At 32.1% G+C, this 23,822-nt stretch overlaps 1 protein-coding gene across 1 annotated transcript in view; it reads left to right on the top strand.

Moving 5' to 3' along the window:
- LOC143235002 (sodium/potassium/calcium exchanger Nckx30C-like) overlaps positions 1-23,205 on the top strand; it is a 94,035-nt gene extending 70,830 nt beyond the window's left edge. The window contains exons 5-9 of the mRNA XM_076472704.1: positions 1,236-1,433; positions 4,472-4,618; positions 7,094-7,213; positions 8,466-8,602; positions 10,473-23,205. Of these exons, the coding sequence (XP_076328819.1) occupies positions 1,236-1,433; positions 4,472-4,618; positions 7,094-7,213; positions 8,466-8,602; positions 10,473-10,734 (864 nt within the window). The 3' untranslated portion in view covers positions 10,735-23,205. The remainder of the gene's footprint in view (positions 1-1,235; positions 1,434-4,471; positions 4,619-7,093; positions 7,214-8,465; positions 8,603-10,472) is intronic.
- The last annotated feature ends 617 nt before the right edge of the window (positions 23,206-23,822 follow it).

Here is a 23,822-nt window from a genome sequence, read left to right as displayed (position 1 = left end):
ACTGTCTTTTGTGATTTTTTCATGCGTAATTACATTTTCAAGTTCAACAACCTAAATACAATTTAAACCATAATCTTTATAACACAAATATAAATGTAGAAAGCGTTCAACATTGAATAATAAGTAAGACGTTACTGACCGAGAGATTCGGTTTTATTATTCTCATTTATTGCCTTTCTCGCTTTCTTCGAGTTTGAGACGTGATTGAATAAAGTTTGGATATTAAGTGGAAAGAAACGTGTCTATCCACAAGCCAAAGTACAAGTTTCTAAAGTTCATTTAATTAACTAGCATAAAATGTATTTAGAGTAACACAAATGTTCTTAGTTCAGATACAATTCTATATTCTCAGCGGTAGTTAAGCCTAGAAAATAAGGTTTATTGACCGTTCTTGTTTGCTTCATCCAGAAAGGACGAGAAAATCTAGATGTTGTTTTTCTCCAAATAAAAACAGTTTTTCTATAGATCCCAACAACATTCCTGCTATTTTTTTATGAATAATTAAGTTATTTTAAAATGTGCATTGTACAATTTTTTTTGGATGGATAAAAAACATTTTGACTTCATTTAATAATTACAAACACTTGACTTCATTTATTTGTTCCGTGTTTTATTTTTTGCGGATGTGATATCTGTCTTTCAAATTTTATAGTCTATTCTTCAACCTTATGGTGAATTTTAAACTCAGTTGCGTTTACATTGCCTGAACAATTTGATAAGACAACGGAAAACAAAAGCCACAATAAATCATCTTTCGAAATGTGTTTGTACCTTACTTTATAATATGATCAGCTTAAGCATTTGTGGAAAAATCATTGTTTTAATGCTGTTCAGGCTTGATCGATCGTGTTCATGAATTTATTAAACTGTTTTAACAATATACTATCCAAAAACATTACATTTACCATGAATGTACAAAAATACTGGTATGTTTTGATTTACTTATTTTGAAGAGCACCATGAAGTTGACCTCAAAAATTGTAGATTAATAAACTTATTTTAGAAATGTTACAAATTGTGATGATTGAAATACATTTATCAAACACTTAATAAAACATGTTTGGTTGTTTTTATGCTACACGTTATACACAGTTTTTATCTTTGAAGACAATTTCAATATCATCTTCCTAATGATTATATAAAAATATTAGTATAGACTATGATAATGGAAATTATTCATTCAGATGTTTTTGTGTAGTAACGTACCTCATTTAAGTTTACTTTTTTTCGTATAGATAGGTAACATGGTACCTCTCTCACCTTTGTCTGGTAGTGAACTTAACGAAAGTGTTACAGATTTGGGCCAGGTATCTAGAGACTGTAATGACAAAAGAAAGTCCGAATGCATTGCTAGCGGAAGCACACCCAAGAACGTATGTACAATAACTACTGACTCTGGTCCAGCTGCTGTCCTGGAGTTATGTTCTGCTCCGGTAGGATGAAGATTTTATTATGTATTATACATAATATAAGAATTCAAAGTAATGAATTGCTTTATTTAGGTCACCTCCACACATAAATATTAATATTCAAAGAATTAGCTGTATTATTTTGCGAAGGAAGGCAAGCAAGTGAACAACTCTTTTTTTTTTTTTATGTGAAGACGACCCATTTCATACAGATTGAACTTCCTTAACAATTATTGTTTGAGTTTTTCAACAAAGGTATTTGTAAATAGAGAAAAACAGCACCCATGGCTGCATTTTCTTCAAGGGTAAGAAAAACGACAAGACAACAATTCTATACAATAGTCTATTATTATATTATATTAGAAATTTTCAGTTCAGCTATATTCATCATCAGAGTAATTTTGTTAATGTGAATGTACTTTTTATAACTGCATCGTGAAACAACACTCAGAAATACATAAATAAAACATGGTTTCTATAGAGCATCAACTGTCTCGCAGACTCAAAGTTTATGGCATTAAAACTAATATGTAGCACTGTGCACTGTGTATTAGGACAAGATAATATATTCTCATTCTATTCATTTTACGGAAATAATTCTTCCATGCTTTAGATAATATAAATTTAAATACTGATCCCTGCTAACAACTGAATTAGCCAAGATGAAAATATTTATCATTTTTTAGAATTTCCTTTTACTTGTACCAAGAACTTGTCATAAGGGTTCTACTTGAATTAATGTACTTATATAATCTATGGTATGAAATAAATATCATGTTACTCCATGCAGTGTCTTAACTATATAAAAAGAATCTAGCATATGGCAGCAATATATGCTGGAAGAAATCGGTTTAATAGGACTCCACAAATAAATATTATTAAAAACAATGTTTAACACTATATATTAAGTTTGATTGTAATGCCACCGTGCAAAAAACGTAGAGAATTGTCAGTAGTCCATAGAGTTTGCAAAAAAGTTTTACATAGATGCTGGTTGGACTCTCCAACAAACTACTAGAGACTTGAAACGCTCCCTAAACACTGTCAACTACACCCTAGATTATGAAACCAATGTAGGTAAATTTGATAATAAGACAGGAAGAGGCAGAACACATAAACTCAATGATACTGATGTTAAGTATCTTTTGTGCAGCCTTCGTGATAGAAAGAAACTGCTACTGATCTCAAGCATGAGATAAACGACTATGTACTAAATGACAGAAAATGTCCAGATCTACGGTGTCAAGAAGACTTAATCGAAATGGGTTAATTGGTCGTGTACCAATTAAAAAACCTTTTGTTCGATCTACAAATATTGCCAAGAGACTAAAATTTGCTAAAAATACAAAAACGGGACTGTTGATGATTAGAAAAAAAGGTGTTATGGATAGTAGAGTCCAAGTTTGAAATATTTGGTTCAAAACGTAGGTTGTACTTCCGGTGGAAGAAATGCATGGCACCTACAATGAAGTATGTGGGAGCCAGTGTGATGATTTGGGGTGTTTTCTTCTGAGGCGACAGGATCTATTTGCAAAATAGATGGAATAGTGGACAAACGTAAGTACCATCAGATATTGATCCGTCATGATATAAGCAGTAGTTAGAGCAGTGTTGGTAAAGAATTCTATTACCAAGAAGATAATGACCTCAAACATTCATCCAAGCTGTGCAGAAATTACTTAGTTAAGAAAGATGATGGAGTCATTCAAGTGATACAATGCTCCCTGCAGAGCCCCGATATCAACCCAGTTGAGTAGATCTGGGATTTGATAAATCATAAACTTGACAAATCAAAAGGTACTTCCGAAGAAACTTTATGGGAGTGTATTAGAGACCTTTGGACTAATATATCAAACAATACTTTGGTTAAATATGTTGCAAACAATGCCTACACAAAATATTAATTGTTTGGTGAACTCAAGCATTTCCACCAAATTTCTGTTGTCTATGCAGATTAATAAAATTTTGATTTTTTACCTGTGATTTATTTTCCATTTTCCTTTAAAAATAGCCTGAAATTTAAATTTTGACTTTGTCCTTACACGTTTGTACAATACTGTACTCTAAGTTTAACACAAATTGAGTGTTTTTTTTACATCCTAGGATATGTTCATGCCATTTCTAATTTTGTCTTGTTTAATACCAGACTATTGTCAAAATTTTGTATATGTAAACTATCACCATTTACAGTCATCAAATGTAAGTCGACTGAGTAAAGAATTCTTTAACTGAGATATTTCTATGCGCTCAAATCGATTAACCCAAAGTTACTGAGTATTGTTTATAACTAATATTTACACGATGTTGTCTATACCCCTGACACATTTCAATCACCGATATACAATTGTTGTGAAGTTAATTTTTATCATCATGATTAATAATGACCACAGACTTTGAAACACTGCTTTTAACACCGAACATTGGGTTTACATAAAATCATAACTCTAGAAACATTGTTTAAAGAAAGTCGAAACAAATCTGCAGGAACGTAACAAGCAAAGCGAGCGATCCTTAATCAGAGTAATCTGTAGTTAAGTCCTAATCCAAGGCCCCCCAATATATTTGTGAAGTCACACTGCTAAAAACCGGGTTTCGATACCTTTAGAAGGCGGAGCACAAATAGCTCTTTATGTAGCTTCGTGCTTAATTCTAAATAACCAACCTAATCCAAGTGCACAGATTTTGTTATACGGAAACAAATTTTAGGATTAAGTGGGTTGGAAGTAACCTAGTGGTTAGCGTGCCAGGCTGTAAAACAGGAAATTAAAGGCTAAGGATAAAAAAGCGCAGATAGTCCTTGAATATCTTTGTCCGAAATTCAAAAACAAATGAAATACAATTTTGAAAGGATATACTTAAGTACAAGCGGTTTGCTACAACTAACTTGTTTTGTCGAAAAATGTTCAAACAAGAAAACGTGGATCTATTATATGGTTTTCATTATTATTATAAGCAAAATTAAAAGGGTTTTGAAGTGCGAAAATTATAAAGTAATTTTCATTAATTTGATTTATGACATTTAACTTTTGTTCAGAAATCATGCACGCTATTTTTAAATTTAGGAGGTACAGCAGCAACTAGAAGTGTTGCAACAAGAAGAACCGTTAGACATGAGTTGGCCCACCACCTGGCGGAAAAGACTGAACTACGTTCTCGTTGCTCCAATTATCTTTCCCCTATGGCTTACACTGCCAGATGTGCGGCGAAAGGTTTACTTCTTTTTATTTAAATAATAATTTTTACTTTTCTAGAAGTGAGTAAAAGTTTACTTCGAACACGTTTTTAACGCGCAAAATAATCTTATTTATTACTTATTGATTCTTATGATAAAAGCCACAGAAAAATAAACCTTCAGCAAAAATTAAGTTTTGATACTAAATATTCTATATTTTACTACATCACTCTCTTAAAGAAATAATTTTGAATATTGTTAACATTTATTAGATGTCTTTTTTTTTGTTAAAGCTACTAAAAATGGCTGCCACTGTCACCAGTTAGCACTTATTGATTGGAAAGAAAGCAACTTATTGATAGCACTCAACGACAACTATTTGGCTGCTTAAGTGATAAATTCTCTTACTAGTGTTTTTACATTGTGTTAGGCTGCTAAATTATAACAGCGTAATTGTATTTTTTAATGTCGTATAAGAAGATGCGAGTCCAAGGGCGAAGTCCAGTGGTTCCAGACAATCTTTCTGCTTTTATACATATTAACGTTCTTATTAATTAATATTGTATAAGAAGACGCAGATTCAACCCGTCTATTCGCTTCCCATTTATTTCGAGCCCGGCATGGCCAGGTAGTTGAGGCACTCGACTCGTAATTTGAGTGTCACAGGTTCGAATCCCTGTCACATCAAACATGCTCGCTATTTCAGCCGTGGAAGCGTTATAATGTGACGGCCAATCCCACTATTCGTTGGTAAAAAGAGTAGCTCAAGAGTAGGCGGTTGGTGGTGATGACTAGCTGCCTTCCCTCTAGTCTTAAACTGTTAAATTAGGGACGGCTAGCGCAGATAGCCCTTGTGTAGCATTGCGCGAAATTCAAAACAAACAATCCTTGGAATAACAAAATGAAGACTTAATACTGAAGCACATACCCAGAGCATTTTAAGCGATAAAAACATAAACTTCATATTGACAAAAGTACTCCTAAAGTTAGTAGTGAAAAGAATACAAAAATTTCGTACTGAAAAAAATATCTAGACCATTTTAGGTGATGATAAAACAAAATATTATTATTGACCAACATACTTAGATCATTAGTAGAAATAACATCAAAACCTTATACTAACAAGAAGTTTCAGATCGTTATTAACGATAACATAATGAAAACTTTATAGTGACAAAAACCCAGACCAACCGTACTAACATCAAAATGAATACTTCATAATCACAAATATGCTCATCATTATTAGTAAAAACAAGATCAAAACATCTTGGTGATAGACCACTCTTTCTTTTTTTACCACATGAGATATAAACTCAATAACGACAAAAGTATTCAACCCGTTCGAAAAATAACAAGATGAAAAGTAATTACTAGAAAAAAAATAATCATTTTTATTGATAACAAAATGAAATTGTCGTACTGGCAAAAATACCCTAATTCACTCTGAGTATGACAGAACGAAAATTTCACACTGACAGAAATACTAAAATCGTTCTTAGTCATAACAAGAAAACTTCTTAATTACAAAAAAATAAACAAACCATTATTAGTGATAAGGAAATTAAAATACTTGGACCATTTTAAGAGAAATGATATGAAAACTTTAAAACTGACAAAAGTATAAAGACCATTCTAACTGATAAGAAGATGAAAACAGCACACTGTCAGAAGTACGTTACCACTCTAAGTGATACGAAGACGAAAACTGTAGTGAGTTGTTGCTGTTGTAAATTAAGCACAAAGTTACACAATGGGCTATCTGTGCTCTGCCCACCCCGGGTATCGAAACCTGGTTTTTAGTGTTGTAAGTCCGTAGACATACCGCTGAGCCACTGGAGAGCAAACTGTAGTGAGAAACGTATTCAATTAATAACGTACGAGTATATAGCACGAAGACCGTATTGGATTAAATGTACAAAATATAGAGAACTTATTAACATACGTGTGTATCGAATAGTATCACAAATAAGAGTATGAAATATCATATTTTATAAACTATCATCCTGACTGATAATATGGTGGCAAAATACATAGCAAAATGTCGCTTGAGACACCCAATACGACATCGCTCCAACCTTAAATACTTGAATTTACAGTCCAGTTGGCCATACACAACCTATTTATTTTTAAAAAAATGCAATATTTTCATCAGTGTTTTGTATTTCTTAGTTTATTTTTATTATGATGTCTGGAACGAGCAAACAGAGGGAGTAGTTTGTTGTTGTTTTTGGAAAACCTGTACAATTCTGTTAGTAATATTGTAAATACAAAAATAAAATGTCTATTTGAAATGCATCCACAGAAGCCTTTGATGATATCATTGGTTAACAAATTTATTAGTATTATGTGTCGTTTTCTTTTACAAAAAAAATAGGAACAGCACACATTCTCCTCAGTGGCCTCATCAGATAGCCTAATGTGGCTTTGCTATAAGAAAACATATACACACAAAAAAAGTAGCTTTCGATTTTTTTTAAAGATTTATTTGTATTTACGGTTTATATTTTCACAGGAGAAACGCAAGTATTTTCCAGCATGCTTTATAGGCAGCATATTGTGGATTGCCATTTTTTCTTATTTAATGGTCTGGTGGGCTTCTTTGACCGGTCAAGCTGCAGGAATACCGAACGAGGTAAGAATTAGCAATAAAAGAAAATAGTATCTTGTGCAGGAATAACTGAGGTTTTTCTCTAATTAGTTCCCGTATTGATACTAATTTGGCATAAAACTGAAAACAGTACAACAGATTGGAAGGATAAAACTTTCATCATAGTTTTAAACAGATCGTGATTGCAATTAATTATTTTCATTGTAGTCTTATGCTTATATTTTTTCTCTTTAATTAAAATATCATTAGTATAATACAAGCGTGATTGCGTGAATACGTTTTATGTCTAATTATATTACAACTCATGATGTTCTAAAAGCATGTAGTTCCAAGGAGTCATGATGAAAATTAAATACAAGTTTATAGGGTTTTTATTTCATTTATATTACAACTCAGTTATTTTCTTCGGTATGTCTGCGGACTTACCGGGTTTTGATACCTATGGTGGACAGAGCACAGATAGCTCACGGTTTAGCGTTGTGCTCAGCTACCAGCGATCAGTCAATCGACACAAGCTAGTACGCGGGGAAAAAACTCACAACGTATACCTGTGCTTATGGCCAGGTTGGGTAAGGCGTGCGACTCGTAATCTGAGGGGCGCGGGCTCGAATCCCGGTCGCACCAAACATGCTCGCCCTTTCAGCCGTAGGGGCGTTATAATGTGACAGTCATTCCCACTATTCGTTGGTAAAAGATTAGCCCAAGAGTTGGCGGTGAGTGGTGATGACTAGCTGCCTTCCCTCTAGTCTTACACTGCTAAATTAAGAACGACTAGCGCAGATAGCCCTCAAGTTAGCCAAGAATGCTAACTAGCTGTCCATACCCCACCCATATCTTTAAAATAAATGTAATATTTTCATCACTATTTTGTATTTCTTATTTTTTATGTTCTTGTAGTTTTATCGGGTCAATTAATAAAAGTTTAGAAGATAAATATTATTTTAATAAAGTACAAGAATAAACAAATGTAATGATTTCCTCACTCAATATCTTAAGTGTGTATTGATCAACTTATTGCACTGAAATAAACGTGCAATAAATAACAAAAAATATACTCATCATTTACAGTAAATTAACATCAAATATAAGCTAGATACACAGTTTTTCGAATATGACATCAAAATATTTCATAACATTTAGAAGTATATTAGATTTATACAGCCCTTTCTATACCTTGTTTTATAAATAATAGTTAACCCTAAATCCAGCTGTATTATGAGTTTAGAATTATTACAAATAAAGAAGAGAAAAATGCTTTTTCTTGGAATGACTTTAGGTGATGGGCATGACTTTTCTAGCTGCTGGTACAAGTATTCCAGATCTAATTACAAGTGTTCTCGTTGCACGCAAAGGGTTTGGTGATATGGCCGTTTCAAGTTCAATCGGAAGCAACATATTTGATGTTGCCGTAGGGTACGTATTACCAAGTTAACCGCGAGTTGAAATTGACATAATCAGATCTAAAAACTCAAAGAGAAAATCTCAAAACCGAATTACATAGAGCTTATCGACAAATGAAACATAGAAACTGAATAAAAGAAAAACCGACAACGTTTCCTAGTTGCTCAGAAGGCACTATCTTATAAATTAACTAATGGCAGGAATTATCAGACAAAAAGCAAAAGGTACTGTTTCTGAATAACGTTAATGAAAATAAGCAAATAATTTCATGAGATTATCAAACATGTATACAATAGTATTAACTGCTGTTGAAAGGAGTGCATTATGAAACAATGTACAATGAAACAATAAATAGTTAGGTTTTTCCGTGAGATTTCAGTTGATTACATAGAGAATAAAGTATCTCCCCATAGAAATACCAGAAATAAAGTGAATTATAATTATTTTTAAAATCTTGAGAATAAATGCCAGTGAGTACGAAATTAAACATTAATTTTGAATTTTTTTATTATTGCTTTGCTGCGTTAAAGCCTTAAAAGTAATTGTTAACATTATTTTTTGATTTTGGTAATACGTAGTCATTACGAAAATGTACATTAATAGTTTACACTTGTTTTACTCAATTGCCAAGAAATGTAGTGTATTAATCACTACAGTCGAACAACTTGCACTTTAAACAAACCCTGCTGGTCAACAGAATGCAACATTAAAACTATCACTTACGGCAAATTTGTATATGAAAGATATATCATTTATACTGAATCCTATTGATAAAGCTAGTGTTGCGTAATGCATACAAATATATTGGTCTTTAATAGCTCGTTTATATTCCTCAATTTTTAAAAATAAACTTTTGATGAGATTTAACATTTTCAACTGTCCTCTTTCATTAATAATGGTTATATAGTCGATATAAAACGGCTTGAAATGTTCACTGCTAAGCTGTAACAGGTTGCTTGAAATAACTATTTTTTCTTCTTACTATTGTTTCTTACACTTTATAATAACAGAGTGAGCACATAAAATTGTGATAATGAATTTATGATATGCATTAATTATTTAAATGTTTAGATAGAAATTATATTCTTACACCAGAGCCAAGAAGAAAACAAAAGTTGAATACATATACACGCGAAGTGATTATAAATGAGCGAACAAGAAGGAAAAACGAAAGGTGTTCTTTTGTTTATGCTGGCGACTATTCAGATTTGGAATATGAGGCTGAATGAATAATTATGCTGATCTGGATAGTCGCCACGCTAAAATATTTTATTGTTATTCTTTTCGTATGTAGGAGAAGCTTGAAGTTTCTGATTTCAGTACGTAATTAGCTACGAACGTTGTCATTTTAACATATTATGAGGCTTGGCATAATATATAGAATAACATAACTTAAAGCCACTATTTCAAACAAAAATTTGCTGTTTTTGCACACCTCTACCATCTCACCAGAACAAAATTTTATCCAACCCCATTTCACGAAAACTTAATAATTCCTTTGTTTCAAACTCGCAAGGAGGTCAGTTTGATGTCTGATAGTAGCCATAACTTGATATTAATGTTTTAGTTACATCGAAACAATTAAGTAAGTTAAAGTAAGCTTGATTAAAACAGCTGAGCTTACGTTATTCAATTAAAGTTCCATAATTCGTTGTTCGTGGAAATCTATATAAATAAAGAAACATTAGTTTTACCAGCTGATTTCTCGATGGTCTTTTTACTAAAGATAAATAGAACAATCATGCTGATTGTAAAATAAAATTATGTTTTTTGGAAAGTGTAGAAGAATCAGTTCATAAAGGCTTAGTAGCATATGCTTTTTCTGCGCATGCATACAAGTAAAGAACAGGTGTGCTAATTCTGTTCGTTGTTATTATTCCAGTCTCCCACTTCCTTGGTTACTGGCGTGTCTAATCTTCGGACCAGTTACAGTCAACAGTACAGGCATGGCTTGCTCTATTTTACTTCTGTTTTTCATGTTGCTCTTTGTCATTATTGCCATTGCTGTATTCAAATGGCAAATGAACACAGGATTAGCTTGTGTGATGTTTGTCCTATATTTCATTTTCATTGCAGTTTCTTTACTCTTAGAATATGAAGTTATATCCTGTGCAGCTATTATGAGACCTTTCGGAAGAGGATAACATAAGTGAATATGATGTATGATCATTTGAATTAAAAGTGATTTTTTTCTCCCTTTTTTTGTATTTTTAAACGTTAGTAATAGAAACTGAAATTTTCTGATCGTTACAGATGGAATTCAGTCTTTAACGCATAGTAATCAAGTTGAGGAATATTTATTGGGCAGCAGAGAAATTTTCCTCGTGATTAGATTATTACGATGTTAAAAGTCTCGCCGTAAATTGCAATTAAATACGTTCTCATTTCCTCCTCCTTTTGTAATCATAGCTTTATGCAACTTTGCAAAGATTTTAATGAGATCTAGTCAGTTAGGGAATCTCTACGAGTAGACGTTGTAAGAAAAAGCTTAGTTATAGTAAAATACATAAATTTGTACAACAGTAATTTGTTTTGTCGTTGGGGATTTTTAACTTACTTTCTCTGATTAATCCTATGGAGTGATTTATAAGAATATGTTACAATGTTTGTTTGTATATATGATTTTGAAAATGTATGCAAAGAAATACTCGCTCATAAAATTGTATGGATATCCCCTAGAATTCAACTTTAATTAGAAGTCTACTTTCTCTATAATTAGAATAAAATCATTTCTTTGTATTTGAAATTAAACTGCAACTCTGCAGCATATAATTTTAGGTTTTACTTCTATCACGAACTAGAGTATCTCTTGACAATCTAATTCTTTCACTTTGACATTTACAAATGGCCTTTTGATGTTGTGAAGATTCATATATGATTTATAGACAAGAATGTTGTGAAGTAAAAAGTTAAGTATTTTAAAAGTCATGGTGAGAGGTTCTCTTATGAAAGAACTGCTGAGATAATTATAAGATATATTGAAAGGAAGGTAAAACTTTATCTTTTAAAACTATTGTTCGTATTTTTACTTTCTGCATGGTACTTAACGCTCTTTTCGAAAAAAACAATCAATACAAAGATATTTTCTGATTGGGACTTAATATCCAGTTTATGGTGCTAAAGAGATACTAATATGATATGTTTAGAAATTTAGTGTACGTTAAGCTCGTTAATCCAACACAGGCCTTTATAATGAAAGTTCAGAAAATGTTGTGTCCAAAAGAATTCGCCTTTCTAACGAAATAACTGAACCCATTATACAAGCAATGTTTACGTTTCACATTTTCATTTTGGGTTCACAACAAAACAAGAACATTTAAATAACAATAAAAATAAGGACTTATAATACTTATGTATCTCGTATTAGATGGAAATACTGACAAATATCATACTAACAAAATCTTGTATTAAAGATTTTGCAAAATTATTATTTTTTAAATAACTTTACTTCAGCAAAATAACTTATTAATTGCACTGCTTAGAAATAACATATTTATTCAAAATGTTCATTAAAAACTTATTCTTGTAAGCCATTTGGATACTGCGTCATTTGACACACACATATGCCATCTTGCAATCTAAATTACAGAGACTAAAATTCTTCGAACTCTTTCATACCGTAAATGTGACAGACACTACTCGAAAAGATTCAGCTATACGCATAACCTTTCATACAACTTATATTTACATCACATATAATCGAAAATCAATTGAGAAATGCCATTGTTTATATATTCTTTCTACAGCGCTAAAAACCGAGTTTTGATACCCGTGGTGGGCTGAGCACAGATAGCCCTTTGTGTAGCTTTGTGCTTAATTAAAAAAATATATATTCTTTTTATTATAGAAAATACTCAGAAAATATATAATTTATCAAAATCTGTAAGAATGAGTTCATTCGTTTAAGCAGACAACAGCTGGAAGTACACTTGTATCTGAGCATGGTCTAGTAGCTTTAGTTGATTGTATGGACTGAATTAGTTTAGAATTAACCAAATGCAAAGACAGATTTGTTATCTAAACATTCACACTGCAAATATTAATGATCTAATATCTCGTAAATGTATGTACAGTTATCAGTGGAAACTAGTATGTGTATTTATAATACATATAAATATTTTAAATTTGAATCCATATTATATTCTTTACACCCTTTTCTGAATTTGGCGCACTTATATTATGTACTTGCCAATCATTATTCATAAGGATGCGCTAGCCAGATAACATGAAAATATTAGATAATTGCAGCCTTTTCAATATAATGTTAAAGGTTATTCTATTGTTGTTTCCGTTAAGCAATATTGTATGACATCACAATACAAGAAATCTAACTTTCCCTCTAATAATAAGCCTTCTAGGTCGTTTGACAAACTATATGCCAGGCGTTTTGGTTAACTCGATGTACATTTAGAAATATAATGATAGCTAATTGTTCGATTTATTTAGTTAACTTGCTGAAGTGAGATTACCGACAAACGGGAATTATCACAAAACGTATGACAATTTTTAAAAAAGAAAAGTAATTGAGTTATTCGTAAAATAAACTTTCTTTTATTAGGAGTTCTCAGTCTGTTTTGCCATTACTTAGAATTATGAAATTCGAGCGAGATGTCTGATGTCAGGTGTTATCTTTATGACTGTGAATTGCAGGAGCAGATGGACTTAAAGGTAATAATCGATTATAAAGAACACCTTCAGATACTTGTTGGCATGAGTGGAAAGATAATGCTCAGCTTTCCTTATATAGATGGGCTTAACAATTACCAACTGTATTTGTAAGTTACCTGTGAATGCAATAAATTATATACAAATTCCTTTGTATAAAAACAGTAACATATTCTCAAAAATAGCCAATATAAATATTATTTTATTGGTGTCTTAGTGTGTTAACTCAAGTAAAGTACAATAACAAAATATAAGACATTGGGTACCAGCGGACAATTTTTGTGGATTGTCGAATTTCTGTTTCAGATATATTTTCGTTTATTTTTTAATATTTTTTTTACATTTATTAGACATTAGCCTGTAAAGAAAATAAATAGTTCAGGGTAGTGTTTGATTTACTACGAATAAATGTTAAATTCTCAGTTAAGAAAACATATAGCCAGATTATCTATGTAATTTGAGTAGATAGCTTTTAAACTGAATTAGTCTAGGAAAGTTTATTCGGTAAATAGATAAAGAAAATCATTTACAGTCTCGAGAGCACCCGCTATTACTGCGGTAAGTCTACGGATTTACAACACTAAAATCAGGGATTCGATTCTTCTCGCTGGGCTCAGCAGAGAGCTCAATGTGGCTTTGCTATAAAAAAAGCACATATGCAGTCTCGAGTAACAAAAGTGTGAAAGAAGATACGTAGCTTTCTTCCATTTCACAAGTAAATTTTAAGCTCGAAAATTGTGACTTTGGAATTTCAATAAAAAAAACTGGGTATGTTTGTTTCAACAACAGAGAACAGTAACAAAAAATGTCACCGCTGTGTCTTTGACGAACAATTCATTTAAACTTTAAAAACATTGATTTATACCGTTTTCATCATTACAGTAACGGCAAGGGTTAAACGTATAGGGGACCTCATACAAATGTCAGGTTTTTCCTGAAAACCAACAACCCTTTTTGACAGCGTGAAATGTTAAAGGCTCTTGTTTGTTGTCAGTTTAAATCGCTATCAGTATTATATTTTTAGAGTCGGTCTGAGAAATGTATTTCTATGGTTCCTTCAGATGGAATGCTTTGGAGTAACGACTTCACATTAGAGATTAGCATAAAACATTGACAAAGAAGTTGCAGCTACAAACTGTTTACTTGATAACGGTTTATACTTGTAACAAATGTGATACAGTTGGTAACGTGGTCGGTCTCAGAGGATGTCAGAAACGTGTTACTGAGAAATTGACCAGAAAGTTTCTGAATAAAAAATTCTACAACCAGCAAAAATCCTCTAAAGTTACTGAATGTCTGTTTGACCGACAAGTAGTTTTATTCTCTAATATATTTGCGACACTAATAAGGTTTTAAACTGTTAATTAACATCAGTGTAATCTTCAAAAACGTCTTTTACGTTAACATGTTTTTTAAAACTTAAATAACAATATAATTAACTCTCTTTGTCTACGAGTAACTTATAAATCCACCTTTGCTGATTATAAGATCACTTATGTCGAAACACTGAGTATCATCTTTTAGTGCATACACACATCTGGAGGTACCTTTTAAGGATGGTAAAGTATCTTGAAGCTCACGTACTTCAGCAATTTCACCGCTACTGTGAAATCAGAATTGTCGTTCAGAATTCCCAATTTTAAGTAGATTTGTAGACCCATTTCGCTTCACCTCACATTCTCATTGTATCGATCCTAAAATAACCTCTGTGGCAGTGCTTTCCAAAAAAAAGTTACACTAAAGACAAGATGTTAACCAGTTGTTGTGTTGTTTTATGTAAGAATCGATATAGCAAACCCATCTGTTTGTCGTTTTTATATGGTTCCTAAAATACTGGACAGGAAAGAAAAACAACTTAGTTTCTGCAAGCAAAATACATTACTGGTACCTACGAACACTTACGTTTCCAACAATCACTTTTTTACAAACAGGCAGGCATTACACTACCATATAATTTATTTATCAATCAAGAAACCTCTCTCCATTATTTTGAGAATTGGTTTAGAAACAATCACTAATTTTCGATTGTTAGTCGAATAATATCATCTTGTGTAGTCATTCAGGGAATCGGTTATCACTTCGATATTCAATAATATTATTGTGCTACTGAAGTGAAAATCTTCTTGGGCGAGCATAGGTTATCGAAGTTTTCTTAGAAACCATCTCTTTGTATTTTCAAGAAGTGTTCTATTAACAGTGAGGGGTCCGCTGAAATCATAGTTTTGTATTTAAAACTGTAAATTAAAAGGTTTACAGTTTAGATGGCGTTTACATTACGCTGTAAAAAAACAACAACAACAAAAACCCTGTGAACCTGCGGTAAAATACCCGTCACCATATTTAGTAAGAACCTTTTATAAACTTCTGTATTTTAACAGAAACTATTTTAAACAATGTCACACAAAAACGGAATATTTGCAAAACTTTCATAAACAATATTGAAAATATTCCATTTTTCAATGAGGTACCTTAAAATATTCTCTGCTAAAATACAACAGTTTGTAAAGATATTCCAGAATATTTGCTGGTGATAGTTTTTTTAAGGTTCTATAGACTTTGTTTGTTGTACAGCATAAGATGATATTGTGAGAGCTTAACAGAATGCTTTTAATTAAGTCTTGAAATTTCAAGAGTCACTAAATCACTAGTATATTTTCAACCGTGAGAATATATTTGGAGAAAAAGAAAAAAAAAACAAATCTCATTTTTGGTTTGTATTAGTTTAGAATTAGGTCTACTTTCAAGAACTGTGAGTTGTCGTAATGTAGATTTCAAAATGCAAGTTTATGAAATATTCTATAATCAAAATTTTATTTTGCGTCGTTGTATTAACTTAACCAAATGATAATATATATATACGTGTTCAACAGAGCTTAGTTTTGCTATATCGTGAATATAACGAAGAGTATTATCATTTCTACTTATTGTACCGCATAATTAAAACACTATTTGAAATTTAAATCATTCTGATATTCCAAATAGGTTGGTCTTAACACTAATGTGGTTTCTCCACCTCCTGCCATACAGATACAAATTTATCAAGTAAAAATAGTTACAGATAATATAATTCAATCAGTTATGTTTATTTGTTTTGGAATTTCGCACAAAGCTACTCGAAGGGCTATCTGTGCTAGCCGTTCCTAATTTAGTAGTGTAAGACTACAGGGAAGGCAGCTAATCATCACCACCCACCGCCAACTCTTGGGCAACTCTTTTATCAACGAATAGTGGAATTGACCGTAGCATTATAACGCCCCCACGGCTGATAGGGCGAGCATGTTTGGCGCGGTAGAGATGCGAACCAGCGACCCTCAGATTAGGAGTCGCACGCCTTAACACGCTCGGCCATGCCGGGCTTCAATCAGTTATGAATTTCACTAATATAGCTTCGTGCGAAACTCTGATTCACATATGTAACAGTAATGTGGTTCTAAGTAAATTGTCGATAAGAGAAAGATCTGTAACCAGTCGAATAATATTTCTCAGTTCTCGCTTCTCAATAACTTCACACTCATGGAGCAGTGATCTATGATTGCCAACCTCTCAGTATTCCTATGTAACCCCACATTGTTTTTAACATCTTTGATTCCCAATATTTTCATCATTAGCAGTTCTTAGTTCCTGATGCAAATTTCTGCAGTTTCATTTAGCCTCTTTAAGTCATCCTATTTATAAACTGTCGAAGTTTATTTTTCATATTTTTCCTTTCGTAGTTTTGAATTTTTTATTACGTTATATTGTACTCTCAATGTCAACTATTTACTGGATTTTAAGTTAATATGGAATATTTTTTTCAAATCACAAATTATAATAGTTAAAAGAGAAAAATAGAATTATTGACATTTAACAAGCTTTGTGGTAAAGTCGCGTGGTTACCCAATTAATACACATCAAATCAGTATTTGATTAATCACTGAAACATACAAATCCAGAGAAACAAAATCCTTAAAAATTGGATTAAGTCAATGTTTAAATGCGAGTAACTATCATACTCATATTCATCAAGCTACTAATCCCTTACAACTCTTCGCAGTTTATAGGGTTTATCTTGAGCTCAACTGTCATTGATTGGTCTGTATTTGGTATGGTTTCCTTGTGCGTCACTGACCGTTTGTACACGACGTGGTATTTATTCTCTGCACAAGGAATATCAATTTATGACCTGGAGTGTCTCGCCATACAGTTAGGTCATTCACGCTGTTCGACTGACGGAACATTTTGATAATAAAACATGCGATTTCCACCAAAATGTTCTCTACTGGGCCTACTTGATGACATTAGTGGCGACTCCATGTGTCCACCTCCTGCTGTGAGCAGAAACTCTGAATCATTCAAGATCTGGAGTTGTCTCCTTGGAAAACTTTTTTTTTCTGAAAGGCCCTTCTGGAAAATGGAAACAAATTTCCTCTGTGTAGTTGACCCAGATTTTAAGCAATGACGCAAAAAGTCACTTTTAATCCCAAACTATGTCATCAGCACTTGAGGTTGCACTCTTGGCTGGAAGCAATAATCGTTTTAAGCCTCGGATTTCCCATTGCACTTCAAAACCACTTAATACCTTGGCGAGAGGCTTCAAATCTGACTTACTTATTGAACAACACATGTTTCCAGTGTCTAGTGGGCTAATATGCGTGATAACCAGTCTATCACAGTCAGTCATTGACAAGAATTTTTGATACCGATACATTTTTGAGTTCTTTTCATTCAGTTCGTAGAGTATTGGTAGTTTTAGAGAGTCTATTTTTGCATAATCAAAACAGTTAGCGGTCATCTTTTTATGTGGTATTTAATGGACAAACAAGCCTATTACTTGGGGTAGGTCTTCCGAATTTATTGTTTCTTTTCATAATTTAGAGATACTGTCTTTGCTTATACCTTACTGTTTTGCAGTATGACGTTGTTTGATGTCATTTGAATCCAGTATCCAGCTGTCGAACCATGATCTACAGAACTTGTTTTATATAACACTCTGAGGTCATTACAATAACGCGCCGTAGAAGTATGGTAAGTCGAAGAAGCTTTCACTATTATATACTATGAGCAGAAACATACCAGGGTATCGCATATTTGCTAACTTCACACGCAATTACACATACCTATTGGTTTGAATGCTTATAATCTGATAGATCAAATACACATGAAATTCGCTAACAGATCATAGTGAACGTAGCCACTCAGAAGTACACCTCTATAAAGAAGATTGAAATCTCACAAACAAATATTCCGTATCAATTGTCAACTCTATAATATAAGAGCTATGAGTTTTCGAACTTCTAAAAACAATAAAAACACCAGATCTCACACTAGATTCAAGAACTTTTAAAATCTAGTTCTGTTTGTTAAAAATCATGGTATCTTTAGTATTAATCTATCATAGTAAGCCTATCTTTATTTGAGAATTGATTTTATAATCGATATGCAATTTTGGCGCATTTTGCGTTCTTAATTAAGGTAATTTATATAGAAAAAACATTTGGTTTGGAGTAATAGCAATTTTCCAACCAAACAAAATATGGGGAAAAATTAGTGGCATGATATTTCTTAATCAATAGCAAAGTTTTATCTGATCATCTTGGGATTTGTATATATATATTATACGATTATTATATCGATGTAACGAAATTCTATCGTGTTAGCTCATACACCATTCTTTAGTCTATCTATTATTCTATTGTGGTTAATGTGAGTGATTTTGTGAAGTTTTACTTGATGCTTCTGATAAGTTGACATGGTTCACTCAAATTAACTCAATAATTCCTCTTTGTTTTATATGTTGTTTTAATGCGATTTTTCTGAGTTAGTCCTTTAATCTTTATTAATACATTTATCAACCTGAAAAGATTACATTAAATTAACCGAATATACATATATATATATCATTTAATTGATATCCTTTATTTATATAAGGATCTGTATTGAATCATGAAGAGCAACTCAGAAACCGCTCCTGCGACTCGCTATGATCATGGCTCTCCTAATCTAGTTTTTAAGTGATCTTGGATACGTATTATCAACTCATTCGATTCGCTTATATGGCTCAGAGCAGTTATTTAACCAAGAGATCAGAACGAATCGCTTTTCACAGTCTAATTCAAGAGTCCGTACTTGTTTTCTGTACCACCTTGCAATATTTATTTTAAACTTATAAATCCATATCTGTTCCATGCTCTTATTTATCGATTCTTTCAAAAGCTACACGCACGAACCACATTTGAGCCAAAATATTAAGGGACGCTAGGGAGAAGGGGCCACCTTTGGAAAGGGCTCAGATGATATTAATTCGAATTTTAATCTTTGGTTGATTTTTTAAACCAACGTGTTTTCAGAGCAAAATCATTGAATAAAGATTTCATTCGTGTCTGCAAGCCATTTGGACCATAAAGTATTGTCTCAACGCATAGCTGGACTTTCGATGGCATGTTCAATCAACACATTTTGGACATATAAGTCAGTTATTAACAACGATCATTACAACCTCTTTATCGGCGATTTCGACAACGCGTTGAGTCAATACGTTATAACCGCGTTGGTAACTTTCTACAATGCCGTAATACATATCTCTAAACGGCTGGTATGGGTATTAATTCAAGTATTAATACACATACTAGTCGTTCTAAGATATATTTCTATTTCAAATAGGTTTCTCTCATCAAGAATGCTGTAATACGTTGATCCAATGTGTCGTAAAGACATCCGGTGATTGAAAACTATCTTATCATTAGCTTATTTGGCAAAGCATTGAACCAATTCGGTATGGCCTTGATAACTTTTTATACACGTGAATAGAACCATAGTAGATTCGTTTAAATCAGCATTTGAGACATGCAGTTGTGAGAAAGAATGAAGAGTACAGTCCAAAAATTGTAATATCACTCTTTATTACCATTCCTGGTTCCTGAAGGTACGAAATTTGTGTTGCTGGTTTTGGACAATAGCGAAAAGCTATTCAAGCTCTAACTATCCCTAATTATGAACTGAGGAAGGCAAGCTAATCATTATTACCCACTGCCAACTCCTGGGCTACTACAATCGATTAGTGGGATTTGACTTTTATTCTTATAACGTATGCACGGCTCCAGAATAGGGAAATTTTATGAACAGACTGTACAATGCTAGTCGCTAAAATAAACAGATGTTGTCATGTTTGAAATTATCTAAAAGGAGGGACCATAAAGATAATATTCTCACTATGAATTTGTGTGTTTTATTACAGTAATATAATTTTATTTGTTTGAAGTTAAGCACAAAGCAGCACAAAGTTTAACAAATAAATATAAAATTTTCTTTGAAACAAAATAAAAACTTTCTCATCGTATCTTTACTACAAATTTCAATGATATTGTATGGAACAGGAATTATAAATTCTTGACTGAAGTGTTATTTTAGTAGTTGTATGACATGGTAATTGAGTCAAATCAATAAAATGAAAACAATTTAAACAGGAATCCAACAACTTCAATCTTATTTGGATTATGGTTAATACTTTATTGATATTTTAGCTCACTGTTTGATTGCTGCACTTTCTAGAACATGTTGGAACGTCCGTACTGTTTAGATTTTGGCCTGGCATGGCCAAGCGCGTAAGGCGTGCGACTCGTAATTCGCGGGTTCGCGCCCGCGTCGCGCTAAACATGCTCGCCCTCCCAGCCGTGGGGGCGTATAATGTGACGGTCAATCCCACTATTCGTTGGTAAAAGAGTAGCCCAAGAGTTGGCTCTAGTCTTACACTGCTAAATTAGGGACGGCTAGCACAGATAGCCCTCGAGTAGCTTTGTGCGAAATTCAAAAACAAACAAACAAACTTTAGATTTTACCAGTACGATATTTTGGTCAAAATCGCGATTCTACTGAATTATAAGAGTTACATGTATAACATTTACATATATTACATTTAACCTTTTCTTTCAATAAATTTGCAGTTTATTGTTACCGTTGTTCGCATCCTTTTTTCTAAATAATTCGATTTACCATCTTAACAGTTTTAGGCACAATAGAAAAGAATTAACAATAAGTCTTTAAAGTAAATAAGACGTAAAAGAGAATGTTATACAAAACAAGAACGTAAGATATCTAAAAGCCACAATGGCCAAGCCTAAACAACCAGGTACAGACTATGTATATAGAAATGTAAATAGAAAACATTGGTGTTTATTCACTTGTCTTGTTTCCATTTTAAAGCCACTTTACATCAAGTATACCCAAACCAATTGTTTCCTTTTACATAATCCATCGGAAACGTTTGGAATATACAAACGCACACCATTCGAAAACAAATACTTGAGTATATTAATAACGAAAGAAAGAACAAATATAACATTTAGATATAGTGTAATTATCTATGTAGCAACCATACCATAAAAGACGTTATATATGTAAATCTATACTTACAATCATTCATGAAATTCAAATGAAGAAAAATTCTGCAATTACACAGCTAAACCTGTATATCTGTGTATTAATACTTGTTTTTACACTGTGTATTAATACTTGTTCTTACACTGTGTATTAATACTTGTTCTTACACTGTGTATTAATACTTGTTCTTACACTGTGTATTAATACTTGTTCTTACAATATGCTCGTAAATTTAACCACACAAGTACGTCACGTTAGTAACATTGATTTCGAACACTTTGTACTCACATATATCTGTACATAAAAACGTTTACAACATATTATTACTAACAACCTACTGAAATAAAACAAATCTATCTACAACATTTTTTCTAAATTTATTTGGACAGATCTGTATGGATTTATATAAGATACAAACACATTCAAATATAAAAATAAAAAAAATGGCTGGATGAAATTCTTTTTGGCGAAATATTTTTCCCTCTTCTTTTTAAGTTATATAGAATTAATAATAAGTGCTTGGTATCATTTCTTAAAGTTTAATTGAATAACTGGTTAATGTGAAGTCTCTTTTATGTTTTCATGTTCGAATTGCAATTTCTGTTGCATTTTTTAGAATATGTTTATATATATATATATATACATATATGTATCAGTTAAAACTACGGATCTATTTCACAAGCAGTTGCTATGTTGTTATAGGAAAACTGGGTTTAATGATATAACCAACAGTGGACAATTCTTAAAGTTGTTTATTATTTTTCTTTGATAAGTGTGATTTAAAATGCTAAAGCTATTCTCGAACTCATAAAAAATACTGCTTACAGTAATTCTGTCCGCAGTTTTATCGTTAAAATTTTAACAACTCTTTATGATACGTCTAACTTTCGAGTATTATGATAAAATATTACTTTGACTATTTCAGATTTTAAAATTTAAGAATTTAGTAAACGTAGTTTTGATAACTTTGTAACACGCATACCTTATTTATACCAAACATACAGCTCTTCCTGAGAAGAAAAGTGTTACGGAACTGTTTTTGTAATTTTGTTTTTCTCTATTTATGTATCAGAATATTGAAATGTGGGCTGATTTATTTAGTAGAAGTGTGATTTTTTGGTAAATGTGTGAAAACAAAGTTCAGACGTTACTGACGAAAAAGGACAAGAAAATAACAGCAAAGCTTTTCTCAGAATTGTTGAATGGAAACTTTTCACTAAATGTCAACCAAGAATGATCGTTGGTATTCAGTTTCAAAGTCTGTATTTAGGTATAAAGTTTAGAAAGGACATAAACTGGTGAATATAAAAATAAAGTTAGCGGATATTAATTTTAAACGGAAAAGAGTATGTGGTCTATGTTTTAAATATATTTCTTGTGAAATACATCACAGAAAGCAAGAAATGAAGATATAGGTGCTTATGCCTGATATATAATGGTGTATGCAGCGGGTTTTAACCTATTCAGGTATAAAATTATAAAGTAACCAACGAAAGCATCCGTTCAAGAAAAACATCAGTTTTCTGTATATGTGTGTGTATGTATATATACTGTGTACTCAAAACAGTTTTCACTTCTTCAATAAATTTCTTTTTTAGCCGTTTTCTTTGTGTAGCTTTATTTGAATTATTAATTTTTATTGTCATGAAAAAGAAATAAACTTTATACATTTATTCACTGCTCCATCCCAGTGGCTCAGCGGTATGTCTGCGGATTTACAACGCTAAAAACCGGGTTTCGATACCCGTGGTGAGCAGAACACAGATAACCCATTGTGTAGCTTTGTGCTTAATTCGAAACAATAACATCATTCATTACTTAGAGCACTTTTGAATACGTTCTTAAAATGTTCCTCGCTACAACTGTTTGATGACGGTCATAAAAAATTAGCTACATTTCAGTATTAAGACAAATAAACGATGAATTTGTATCAAACGATTAATAACTTTTATTTGACACAATATTATGAAACGACTTGTAAAACTGTACAATCAACGACATTAAACTAAAGTCAAAATTGATTTGTAGGACGTACAAATTAGTTAATTTAAAAATTAACTCTTGGTATAAAATATGAGTTTGATATTTATAACTCAATTGATGTTTCTTTCAAGTATTTTAAGAAGCTAAACGACACTCAGTAGAGCGTACACCTCAGTCATGCAGTGTTGACCACATTCGAATTCCAGAACATAAGAAAATCTATGTATAC

The sequence above is a fragment of the Tachypleus tridentatus genome, chromosome 12 (assembly GCF_004210375.1).
Source record: "Tachypleus tridentatus isolate NWPU-2018 chromosome 12, ASM421037v1, whole genome shotgun sequence".
NCBI classification, from domain to species: Eukaryota; Metazoa; Arthropoda; class Merostomata; order Xiphosura; family Limulidae; genus Tachypleus; species Tachypleus tridentatus.
Note: the sequence above shows the minus strand (reverse complement) of the source record. Positions and strands in the feature narration are given on the sequence as shown.